The following is a 13,454-nucleotide window of genomic DNA, read 5'->3' as shown; positions in this document are numbered from 1 at the left end:
CGGAATGGTGACCCTCTTCTCTGATCATTACCATACATATTAGGGATGTCCCAATCAGACATTTTAGTCCTCAATACCGATCTTCCTCAGTTAAGAAAATGCATTTTTCCCACCTGGAAACTTTATTAAAATAAATGCAGTGAAAACTCTAGCAATGTGTTACATTGTTGCAACTCACTTAACTCACTCTCAAGTGTTGTTCTAGAGGCTTTTGTATCTGTTGATGCAAGTTCACTCTTTAATAATCTAACGTCATGCACTTGGCATGACATTAGGCAGCTGACAGGAAAGGTTGTTCGCCTGCTCTGTTAACACATCATTTAATGACTAGTGTTGTTGTGAGCTGCTTTCTCTGCAGCTCTTCCTACAGAGTTCTCAGGGAGCCCTGCATGCACAGCAGGCCACATGGCATAGACACACATGAAGGTGCAGAAGCCAATACAGTCTCTTATTTACTGTGAACGTCATTATAAAATGTGATGAGCACTTTTATTGTTAGAGGATCTACTCATCTTTCTACATTTGTTAGCTAAACAAAACATTGTGCATTGCTTACAATCTTTGCTAAGGATTAGTTTGGGACATTCCTAATACATACTGCAACCTTTTGTCTATTAAGAATACTTAATAAATGTATTATTTCAATTGAAAAATCCTTTATTGATCTCGTCAAGGTCACATCCTTAGGGTGTTAAGACTGAGGTACCTTGAAAGCAGTGGCTTGCACTGTCACTGGACATGAATCTCATAGAAAACAAATGAGATCAGCTGAGCCATCGTCTAGAAGCCCGTAACTCTGTACCTCAGAACCTCAATGACCTGAAGGCTGACCTTCAAGAAGAGTAGGATGCCATATCTCAGCAAACAATAGGTCGACTTGTCAACGGCATGAAACATTGTGGTCAAGCTGTAATTGATGCTCAAGGCCACATGACACATTATTGAGACACTGACATTTGTTGTTGGCTTTTCTTTCAATAAATTGTTTGAGATGAGAGAACCTTGCATGCTTCTACTTAAACACTCTACATTCGTGATATAATATCACTGCGTGAACCTTTTACGTTTTCCCTAAATTTCCTCTGAAAGCCAAATATCCCTAAGTTGTTGTGAGTAGTCTATATTAACCTACCAAATCTTGCACATGGTAACAATTGTGATTAATTCTAATGTGCAGCTCTAGTGGAGGTGACAACTAAGCTGGATTTTAATATTGGTGGTGTTTCATGGTTGCGTGGCAGATTTGACATACACCATATGCTTTAGTCATATAGTTAGAAATCTAATTGAATTAAACGGTTTTTTTTTTCATGTGTTTGCTGCAGATCTCAGCCTTTTTCCATTTCATTACTATCTTCTCCCATCAGCATAACCTTAAAGTCATAACGTTCTATTTGGGGCTTTTATCAAATTTCCATGACATCATCTTTAGTTTTTATACACGATAGTTGCCTATATTGTTGGCAGTTAAAAATAATCAATCATTGATGGTGTTCCATAATATTTTTGTTTGCTAGCTGGTAGCTCTTGATGGTGACGACATGGTAACGCATAATTGTTAAAGTCTTCATCTGGAAGCTGAAGAAGCAACAGATTTTCACAGCTTTCACAGGCTGAGAGTTAGCACACATAGACATGCAGTCTTTCCAGACTCCAGTGGAAATGAAATAAATGTGCTTTTATTCTGCTGTTTATACATAGTTGTAAAAGCTCATTAAAAAAAAAAACAGACATTATTTACCCGACAAAACTCAACAATTCCTTGTCAGATGTTCCTGTTTGTATCACCAGTTTGATGAGAAACTCACCAAGACTTTGGTTGTCCTGTAAAGGCAAACATTCAGTGTAGGATCAACTGATCTAATGTTTAATGCCCTTCTGATTCCTCACAGCGACATCAACGAGCATTGACAGAAGTGCACCCATAGAAATAGGTCTTCAAAGACCAACACAAGGTAAGTGTATAGCAAGCTTTCTTTTTATAATGATGTGGAGATTGCAACTTGTTTGAACCCGGTTTACTGGCTCACTTTCAGTTTGTGCGGTTTCAATTTTCAGTACATTTGTACGATGATAAAACTTTTTTTTTTTTTTTTCCTCCAAGTTAAAAGAGCAGCTGATGAAGTGTCTTCTGAGGCCAAAAAACCAAGGATTGAGGTACCTCTGAGTCAAATGTGATCTATGGACCTTATGTTTATGAAAAGTTATAATTTGCCAGCAGATTAACTAATTTAAATGTGAGAAAAAACATTTTAACCTCTGAATCCATTATATTGCTTAAAAATAGGCTAAAAAGAATCGTTCGACAGAAAAGGCTGACATTTTTTATTAAACCTAATTTAGTAAACAGGCTCTTTTTTCCTCTAATTTCTAAAACAGTTGGTGGGGTTACATTTGTGTAAAATGATGAAATAAATGTGTTCTTTGGCTGCACGATTTAATATAACAATTTTCATGATGTTTTAAATTCTGCTATAATGACCACATTACATTTGCTGCAGGGCGGCACATGATTTCACGGTAGAGCAAAGACCCCCCATAAACAGAGTCCTCAATGAAGCCGTCGGGGGTTCAGTTCCCAACTGTCGGGCCTTCACTTCGTGTCTTTAAATTGAAATCAACAGGACTATAATGCATGAAATACAGGTCCTTCTCAAAATATTAGCATATTGTAATAAAGTTCATTGTTTTCCATAATGTCATGATGAAAATTTAACATTCATATATTTTAGATTCATTGCACACTAACTGAAATATTTCAGGTCTTTTATTGTCTTAATACGGATGATTTTGGCATACAGCTCATGAAAACCCAAAATTGCTATCTCACAAAATTAGCATATTTCATCCGACCAATAAAAGAAAAGTGTTTTTAATACAAACAACGTCAACCTTCAAATAATCATGTACAGTTATGCACTCAATACTTGGTCGGGAATCCTTTTGCAGAAATGACTGCTTCAATGCGGCGTGGCATGGAGGCAATCAGCCTGTGGCACTGCTGAGGTCTTATGGAGGCCCAGGATGCTTCGATAGCGGCCTTTAGCTCATCCAGAGTGTTGGGTCTTGAGTCTCTCAACGTTCTCTTCACAATATCCCACAGATTCTCTATGGGGTTCAGGTCAGGAGAGTTGGCAGGCCAATTGAACACAGTGATACCATGGTCAGTAAACCATTTACCAGTGGTTTTGGCACTGTGAGCAGGTGCCAGGTCGTGCTGAAAAATGAAATCTTCATCTCCATAAAGCTTTTCAGCAGATGGAAGCATGAAGTGCTCCAAAATCTCCTGATAGCTAGCTGCATTGACCCTGCCCTTGATAAAACACAGTGGACCAACACCAGCAGCTGACACGGCACCCCAGACCATCACTGACTGTGGGTACTTGACACTGGACTTCTGGCATTTTGGCATTTCCTTCTCCCCAGTCTTCCTCCAGACTCTGGCACCTTGATTTCCGAATGACATGCAGAATTTGCTTTCATCTGACAAAAGTACTTTGGACCACTGAGCAACAGTCCAGTGCTGCTTCTCTGTAGCCCAGGTCAGGCGCTTCTGCCGCTGTTTCTGGTTCAAAAGTGGCTTGACCTGGGGAATGCGGCACCTGTAGCCCATTTCCTGCACACGCCTGTGCACGGTGGCTCTGGATGTTTCTACTCCAGACTCAGTCCACTGCTTCCGCAGGTCCCCCAAGGTCTGGAATCGGCCCTTCTCCACAATCTTCCTCAGGGTCCGGTCACCTCTTCTCGTTGTGCAGCGTTTTCTGCCACACTTTTTCCTTCCCACAGACTTCCCACTGAGGTGCCTTGATACAGCACTCTGGGAACAGCCTATTCGTTCAGAAATTTCTTTCTGTGTCTTACCCTCTTGCTTGAGGGTGTCAATAGTGGCCTTCTGGACAGCAGTCAGGTCGGCAGTCTTACCCATGATTGGGGTTTTGAGTGATGAACCAGGCTGGGAGTTTTAAAGGCCTCAGGAATCTTTTGCAGGTGTTTAGAGTTAACTCGTTGATTCAGATGATTAGGTTCATAGCTCGTTTAGAGACCCTTTTAATGATATGCTAATTTTGTGAGATAGGAATTTTGGGTTTTCATGAGCTGTATGCCAAAATCATCCGTATTAAGACAATAAAAGACCTGAAATATTTCAGTTAGTGTGCAATGAATCTAAAATATATGAATGTTAAATTTTCATCATGACATTATGGAAAATAATGAACTTTATCACAATATGCTAATATTTTGAGAAGCACCTGTAATATATGTTGTTTGCATACGTTTGGTCCACTTTAAAGAGACCAGAGTTCGTTTCCCTCGTTGGTCCGGAACTTTTGTGCAGGTGTGAATACACTCAAGCAAACCCTGGTCCGGACCAAACAACCGGACCAAGACCCACTTTTTGAGGTGGTCTCGGTCCACTTCCAAGCAGACTCTGGTGTAAACCTTGCCAGATGATGAATCTAGTGCTGAGTCAGGATGTTATTCTGTTTTTAAATCCCTGTCTTAGAAAACTCAGTAAAGCTCTTCATACCTACCTGCACCCCACTGGAACAGATAGCCATGGATTAATAATACTAAAAAATTTTTACTAGACACCCTGAAGGGAAGTTTTTAAATTACAATATTGTATATAAAATTCACATGTGGCCATAGTCAATTTATTTGAAAAATTATTTCATTTCTGTGAGATTTTTCTGAGATTTGTTTAATTTTTTTTTATTGTAGACTATTTTACATTTAAAGGTTGACATACAACCATTTAATGCATCTTATCTGGAAAAAGTGTCTATAGGAAAAAGAGTATAGAGCATTTAAGGCTTTGTCCCCCCCTTTGTTTCTGCATTTTCCTTTGCATGATCATGTTTAACATACAGACTTAATAAAAGGTGGATCAGCAACAAACTTAAAAGTAAAGCAGGGGTGTCTTTTTAAATGGAGTAAATGATGGTCATTACAATAGCTGCTGTTGTAACTTTGTAAGAGTGAGATCTGACTCCGTTATATTTGGATGTTTATATATAGCTAATTAACAGTGAAATAATTAATGCTGGCATTGCTTTGACCTTAAGGATGCAGAACGAGTGCGTCTGGACAAGGAACGCCTGGCTGCCCGCCTGGAGGGTCACAAAGAAGGCATCGTGCAGACAGATCAGATCAGGTATATAACCGTTTATGTTGGAGATTTACATGTAAAAAGGTTTAGCGACTTATCCTCAACTCAAATAATCTGATTCTTCTGAATGCTATGTTCCCGTAAAAGCAGTTCTTCAAAAATAAAGAGCTTAAAACCTGTATTTCTTCAACCAGATCATTGTCTGAGGCCATGTCAGTGGAGAAAATTGCAGCCATCAAAGCCAAGATTATGGCCAAGAAGCGTTCGACCATTAAAACCGATCTGGATGATGACATTACACTGAAACAGAGAAGCTTCGTGGATGCAGAGGTGGATGTCACCAGAGATATCGTTAGCCGCGAGAGGGTTTGGAGGACCCGGACGACCATCCTTCAGAGCACTGGAAAGGTCAGAAATGGCAGTAACACCATTGTGGTGAGGCACAGGGATCTGCCTGACTGTTAACAAGGATCTTCTTGAGAACTCTGAACTTTAAACTCTCTTGTGGGATGAACATTAAATCAGTATTCAGCTGACAGATATAAAGTTTTCTTCCTGTTCGCTCACTTTTTCTATACTTGCTTTGTTGCTTCAGGTCTGCCGTGGGTTACAGCTTGCTCCTCAGGAGGTTTCATTACTAAGTAAAAATCTGTTTGGTTTCTAAGACGTGACAAACATTCCTCTTGAATGTGAAGGGCTTACTGGTTGAGAAATGCTTAAACCAAAGAGATTAAACACAACGTTTTGCTAAATCAGGATTATGTAATATCTACACAGGGGAAGTTGACAACAGCTTCACATACGCTGCAATGATAAATGGCTGTTCCCGCCCACGCTGAGAGAGTCTCTGCAGTGCGGAATGAAGCATGAAAGAGCCTCGCTTAGAAGAACTGTACAATATCATGGGACTAGCCAGACAGTCTCTGTTTTAACCACTAGATGGCGTCAAAAGCTTGAATTCTGAAGTCGTGGTTTTACTTGAACAGAATGTAATCACTTTTCTGGCAACTCTTTTGACATCTGTAAATATGTGGTTTATGTTTCAACTTTCAACGATATTATTTTTCTGTTGCCCCTTAAGGTCCCAAAACAGTCTGAAAAAAATCATATTTCATTTCGTGGCCTTCAAAGTTAGGACAAGTTTCAAAAAATTGTTTTCGGACCTTATTCTGTTTTAGGACCTCTAAAACATAAAACCTCTGAATTTCTTAAATCTTAAAATTTTATTTTTATTTTTTACACAGTTCTTTTATATTGAGATTACAGTAATACTTTCAGTTCCCACATCAAATCTGATTTTAGTTTTAGTTTTTTATGCAACACACTAAACCCACAAATAAATACTTATTTAAAAAATCATCTAATTTTTTAAATAAAAAAATGATTTATTACCTGCCACTTCTATTTAGACCAGTGGTGTCCAAACGTTTTGTCAGATGAGCCAAAATAAATAAATAATTTTTTTTATTTACAACTAAAAATGCTTTTTTTTCCTGCTAAAAATTAAACTAAACAAACAAGATTTTATTAAAAAGAACAAACTAGTCATATTTTTGTGGGACATTGATATTTACAGGTCCTTCTCAAAATATTAGCATATTGTGATAAAGTTCATTATTTTCCATAATGTAATGATGAAAATTTAACATTCATATATTTTAGATTCATTGCACACTAACTGAAATATTTCAGGTCTTTTATTGTCTTAATACGGATGATTTTGGCATACAGTTCATGAAAACCCAAAATTCCTATCTCACAAAATTAGCATATCATTAAAAGGGTCTCTAAACGAGCTATGAACCTAATCATCTGAATCAACGAGTTAACTCTAAACACCTGCAAAAGATTCCTGAGGCCTTTAAAACTCCCAGCCTGGTTCATCACTCAAAACCCCAATCATGGGTAAGACTGCCGACCTGACTGCTGTCCAGAAGGCCACTATTGACACCCTCAAGCAAGAGGGTAAGACACAGAAAGACATTTCTGAACGAATAGGCTGTTCCCAGAGTGCTGTATCAAGGCACCTCAGTGGGAAGTCTGTGGGAAGGAAAAAGTGTGGCAGAAAACGCTGCACAACGAGAAGAGGTGACCGGACCCTGAGGAAGATTGTGGAGAAGGGCCGATTCCAGACCTTGGGGGACCTGCGGAAGCAGTGGACTGAGTCTGGACTAGAAACATCCAGAGCCACCGTGCACAGGCGTGTGCAGGAAATGGGCTACAGGTGCCGCATTCCCCAGGTCAAGCCACTTTTGAACCAGAAACAGCGGCAGAAGCGCCTGACCTGGGCTACAGAGAAGCAGCACTGGACTGTTGCTCAGTGGTCCAAAGTACGTTTTTCGGATGAAAGCAAATTCTGCATGTCATTCGGAAATCAAGGTGCCAGAGTCTGGAGGAAGACTGGGGAGAAGGAAATGCCAAAATGCCAGAAGTCCAGTGTCAGGTACCCACAGTCAGTGATGGTCTGGGTTGCCGTGTCAGCTGCTGGTGTTGGTCCACTGTGTTTTATCAAGGGCAGGGTCAATGCAGCTAGCTATCAGGAGATTTTGGAGCACTTCATGCTTCCATCTGCTGAAAAGCTTTATGGAGATGAAGATTTCATTTTTCAGCACGACCTGGCACCTGCTCACAGTGTCAAAACCACTGGTAAATGGTTTACTGACCATGGTATCACTGTGCTCAATTGGCCTGCCAACTCTCCTGACCTGAACCCCATAGAGAATCTGTGGGATATTGTGAAGAGAACGTTGAAAGACTCAAGACCCAACACTCTGGATGAGCTAAAGGCCGCTATCGAAGCATCCTGGGCCTCCATAAGACCTCAGCAGTGCCACAGGCTGATTGCCTCCATGCCACGCCGCATTGAAGCAGTCATTTCTGCAAAAGGATTCCCGACCAAGTATCGAGTGCATAACTGTACATGATTATTTCAAGGTTGACGTTGTTTGTATTAAAAACACTTTTCTTTTATTGGTCGGATGAAATATGCTAATTTTGTGAGATAGGAATTTTGGGTTTTCATGAGCTGTATGCCAAAATCATCCATATTAAGACAATAAAAGACCTGAAATATTTCAGTTAGTGTGCAATGAATCTAAAATATATGAATGTTAAATTTTCATCATGACATTATGGAAAATAATGAACTTTATCACAATATGCTAATATTTTGAGAAGGACCTGTATATCATTGCAGATTGAAAACTGACAAAGGTTTTTTCACGTTTGCCAGGCACCCAATTTGCAGATTCTTTTGGGGTCAATTGCTTCCTATTTTCTTTGCCTAGAAAACAATATAGTCTATCTTCAGCAATAAGTACAGTATTTGGGTCACCTATTCTGTGTTCTAAGTAGAGGTGCACTGATTGCCATTTTCTGGCCGATTAGCAATCTTTAAAAAGCCATACCTGCCGATTCTGATTTTGCCTGATACGATTTATTTTATATATGTGTGTTTGTGTATATATATATATATATATATATATATATATAACTGACACTATCAGATTGTATTAGGTCACGATACAGCTATAAAGTTCCAATCTTATTTTATTCAAAAACATTGAATTGTCATTGAACTGCACATGAGGCGGTGGTCTCTAATATAAATGAAAAGTTTAGGAGCATTGCAGTTCCTTTTAATCTTTCATTTTTCACATTTGAAAAATAAACCAAACTGGCACAATAGGTTAGACAAGTAGATGAGATCGGTTTCACATGTAAGTATCGGCTGATAACCAACCTTCCAAAATTAAGGAAATTGAGGCCCATCAATCGGTGCACCTATGGTTTTAGGATATGCTTAATAAATTGATTAAAAGCAGATTTGTTTACTGCAACGTCTGATTTTGAGCAAAAGTCACTGGAGAGATGTGGTTCAATTCATTATGAAAAAGGGTGGAAATACTTTGTACAATGGAAAATACTAGGTGCCAAACAACGATTTTAATTTGTGGATGGATATTCCCCTCCTAAAAAACAAAAAAGGATCTCCATCTCCTTCAACCATCATCATTCTGGCATTGCAGACAAAATTACCTCTAGGTTGCTTTTTGGACACCCTTGATTTAGACACTGGGCTTGTTTAAAGGTAGTATTAATAAATGTCCTTTACATTAGTTGTAGATGTGTTTTAAAATGTACAATACTTTGTAAAGATTGAAACTTTGTGAGATTATTTATAGTCATGTGTGTCTGTGTTTGTATATCTCCAATGCAGAACTTCTCCAAGAACATCTTTGCCATTCTTCAGTCAGTGAAAGCCAGAGAGGAAGGGCGAGCACCAGAGCAAAGACCTGCACAAAACACTGCACAAGTGGTATCTTGTTTTTGTTGAAAAGTTAAAGGTTCCTTAATTTTATGAGTTTCTGAAATTCAGTTAGAATTCAGGCAGAATAAATGGTGGTAATGTTAAAAAGAAAGCTGTATGCAGAAATGAATGTTCTTTCTGTTGGTGCAGGACCCGTCCTTAAGGAACAAGCAGCCTGTCCCAGCTGCCTACAACAGATACGATCAGGAGCGATTCAAAGGAAAAGAAGGTGACTTCTCCCTCATGGTTCTGTGACTTGATTAGAATTGGACCTATACAACAAAACCTGGCTGGACAATAGATTGAGCAACATGTTTCTTATAATCAGTAAAATGTCATTTAGTGTAAACCTCATAGTTTTCTTTCGAACCCCTCTGTGCTCTTCTCCAGACCTAGCACCTTTTTTATTTCTGTTAAATACAAAAATGATGTTTGCTTATTTGACAGGTTCAGTGCTCCTCGTCAGTTCTGACCCCTTTCCATTTGGTACCCATGTACTGCCTATTTCCATTTAGTTTGTATTTACTAGAGCCGGATAACAGCATTTACTTGCATTTCACTATGAGTAAATGTTTGTAAACTGATTGGTTATCCCATGATGTGGCTCCTCGTCGTTGTCGTTTTGTCATCTTCCAATTTATCTGGGACCGGGGGGGGGCAAGGCGTTCCCAGGCCAGCCGAGAGACATAGTCCCTCCAGGCCGTCCCCTGGGCCTCCTCCCGGTGGGACGTGCCTGGAACATCTCCCAAGGAAGGCATTCAGGAGGCATCCGGTATAGATGCCCCAGCCACCTCAACTGGCTCCTCTCGATGTGGAGGAGCAGCAGCTCTGCTCTTAGCTCCTCCCGGATGGCCGAGCTCCTCACCCTATCTCTAAGGGAGTGCCCAGCCACCCTACGGAGGAAGTTCATTTCAGCCGCTTGTATCCGGGATCTCGTTCTTTCTGTCATGACCCAAAGTTCATGGCCATAGGTGAGGGTAGGAACGTAGACCGACCGGCAAATCAAGAGCTTCGCTTTTCGGCTCAGCTCTCTCTTCACCACAACGGACCGGCACAGTGCCCCCATTACTGCGGCAGCCGCACCGACTCGTCTGTTGATCTCCTGCTCCATTCTTCCCTCACTCGTGAACAAGACCCCGAGGTACTTGTACTCCTCCACTTGAGGCAGGAACTCCCCTCCAACCTGAAGAGAGTAGCTACCCTTTTCCGGTGGAGATCATGGCCTCGGACTTGGAGGAGCTGATCTTCATTCCAGCCACTTCAGACTTGGCTGCGAATTGCCCCAGTGCATGCTGTAGGTCTTGGCTAGAGGGGGGCAGCAGGACCACATCATCTACTAAAAGAAGAGACGAAATCCGCCGGTCCCCAAACCAGACACCATCCGGCCCTTGGCTGCGCCTAGAAATCCTGTCCATAAAAGTTATGAACAGGACCGGTGACAAAGGGCAGCCCTGCCGGAGTTCAACATGCACCGGGAACAGGTCCGACTTAGTGCTGGCAATGCGGACCAAACTCCTGCTCCGCTCGTACAGGGACCGGATGGCCCCCAATAAAGGACCCCCGACTCCGTACTCCTGGAGTAACCCCCACAGGGCATCACGAGGGACACAGTCAATGGCCTTCCCCAGGTCCACAAAACACATGTTGACTGGTTGGGCAAAGTCCCATGAACCCTCGAATTCCCGTGTAGAGCTGGTCCAGTGTTCCACGGCGAGGTCGAAAACCACACTGCTCCTCCTGAAGCCGAGGTTCGACTATCGGCCAGACTCTCCTCTCCAATACCCTGGCGTAGGCATTACCAGGGAGGCTGAGGAGTGTGATCCCCCTATAGTCGGAACACACCCTCCGGTCACCCTTCTTATGAAGGGGGACCACCACCCCAGTCTGCCAGTCCAGAGGCACTGTCACCTGACCACCACACAGTGTTAAAGAGGCGTGTCAAACATGACAGCCCCACAAAATCCAGAGACTTGAGGTACTCAGGCCGGATCTCATCCACCCCCGAGCTTTTTAACCACTTCGGTGACTTCCGCCTGGGTGATAAGAGAGTGCAACCCCGAGTCCCCAGCCTCTGCTTCCACCAGGGAATGCATGATGGCAGGATTGAGGAGATCCTCGAAGTACTCCTTCCAACCCCTGATGTTGGCGAAGCACTGCTTCCCCCTCCTGAGGCACCGGACGGTATGCCAGAATCGCTTCGAGGCCAACTGGATGTCCTTCTCCGTGGCCTCACCCAACTTCTCCCAGGCCTGAGTTTTTGCCTCTGCCACAGCCCGGGCCGTGGCACGCTTTGCCTCACGGTACCCGTCAGCCCTCTTAGGAGTCCCACAAGCCAACCATAACCGATGGGACTCCTTCAGCTTGACATCATCCCTTACTGCCGGTGTACACTGCCAGGTTCGGGGATAGTCACCACGACGGGCATCGCAGACCTTATGGCCACAGGTAAGGGCAATCGACAATAGACGCGGAGAACATAGTCCACTCGGACTCTATGTCTCCAACCTCCCCCAGAATCTGGTCAAAGCCCCCCTAGAGGTGGGAGTTGAATACATCCCTGGCCGAGGGCTCCGCCAGATGTTCCCAGGAGACCCTCACTATGCGCTTGGACATACCAGTTCTGTCTGGTTTTCTCCTCTTCCAGCAGCTCCAACTCACCACCAGGTGGTGATCAGGGCTGCCCCTCTCTACACCCGAGTGTCCAAAACATGTGGCCAGAGGTCTGAGACACGACAACAAAGTCCATCATCGACCTCCTGCCTAGGGTGTCCTGAGACAAGTGCACTGATGAACACCTTTATGCTTGAACATGGTGTTCATTATGGACAATAGTGGACTAGCACAGAAGTCCAATAATGAAACACCACTCGGAATCTGATCGGGTGGCCATTCCTCCCAATCACCCCTTTTCAGGTGGCACTGTCGTTTCCCACGTGGGCGTTGAAATCCCCCAGCAGAGTAACAGAGTCCCCGGGAGGGGCACTATGCAGCACCCCGACAGGGTGCCAAGAAGGCCAGGTACTCGGCACCACCGCTCAGCCTGTAGGCCGAAATGAAAGAAACCCAGCTACCAGGCGCTCTCCGACAAGTCCCGACCCCAGGCCTGGCTCCAGGGCGGGACCCCGGCTCTGCCGTGCCGGGCAACGTCACGTTCCTCAATTTTTTTTGGTCTTTGTGAAGGCGTCTTGAACCGCTCTTTGTCTGACCTGTCACCTAGAGCTTGTTTGCCATGGGAGAGCCTACCAGGTACATTTAAGCCCCAGACAACATAGCATCTAGGATCATTCCAGCACTCGAACCTCTCCACCCCGTTAAGGTGGTGATTCAAGGGAAGGGGTGTGGCTTCTTTGTACCCAAAATAGCTGAGTATTAAGCAATAAAATTGCAGAAGTACAAAATGGTGAAAAGGTGAAATATCCAGCAGCCAAGAAAAAGACATGAGGTGTAAATTGAAGTTTATGTTGTTTAAAATGTATTTCTCAAAGGTATCTTAGGTTATAAATGCTGTGGAATAATCTATGTTGTACATCTATAACCCTGCAGCTCATTACGTTTCTTATTTTGTAGAAACGGAGGGTTTCAAAATCGATACTATGGGAACCTACCATGGCATGACCTTGAAGTCGGTGACGGTAAGAATAGTTTTCCAACATTGTCAGTTAAAACTGTTCCAGGGCTTAACCAGTGCCGCTGTTAAAGCCAGGAGTTTTTTATCACTATGATGGAATTAACCCTTTAAAATATAGTCACACATTTTCCCGTTTGGATCATAACAGTCTCTTTTATTAAAGTGTGATAGGTTCATTTATTTATATTGTTTATGCCATTCTGGTCCTAGGAAGCTAAGATTTGTCCTGCAACAATGAGGGAGAACGTTTGGAATGAGGTTATTAGAGCCATGATTGGGTTAATAAATGCTAACGGCACTGATTCTGATGCATTGATAGTTTTGGAACACTTTTTACCTTCAGGACTGGTTTTGTCTCTTTTGTAAATTTGTGATTCAAAATTGTAAATTTCAATGTTTTTGACTTC

At 42.5% G+C, this 13,454-nt stretch overlaps 1 protein-coding gene across 1 annotated transcript in view; it reads left to right on the top strand.

Moving 5' to 3' along the window:
• The window catches only part of cdc73 (cell division cycle 73, Paf1/RNA polymerase II complex component, homolog (S. cerevisiae)), a 35,951-nt gene that overhangs the window by 2,834 nt on the left and 19,663 nt on the right, over window positions 1-13,454 (top strand). Inside the window, exons 4-10 of the mRNA XM_047368317.1 lie at window positions 1,893-1,955; window positions 2,105-2,157; window positions 5,067-5,155; window positions 5,305-5,518; window positions 9,330-9,428; window positions 9,570-9,648; window positions 12,987-13,051. Coding sequence (XP_047224273.1) covers window positions 1,893-1,955; window positions 2,105-2,157; window positions 5,067-5,155; window positions 5,305-5,518; window positions 9,330-9,428; window positions 9,570-9,648; window positions 12,987-13,051 — 662 coding nt within the window. The remainder of the gene's footprint in view (window positions 1-1,892; window positions 1,956-2,104; window positions 2,158-5,066; window positions 5,156-5,304; window positions 5,519-9,329; window positions 9,429-9,569; window positions 9,649-12,986; window positions 13,052-13,454) is intronic.

The sequence above is a fragment of the Girardinichthys multiradiatus genome, chromosome 6 (genome assembly GCF_021462225.1).
Source record: "Girardinichthys multiradiatus isolate DD_20200921_A chromosome 6, DD_fGirMul_XY1, whole genome shotgun sequence".
Lineage (NCBI taxonomy): Eukaryota > Metazoa > Chordata > Actinopteri > Cyprinodontiformes > Goodeidae > Girardinichthys > Girardinichthys multiradiatus.
This window is presented reverse-complemented; position numbering and strand designations above follow the sequence as displayed.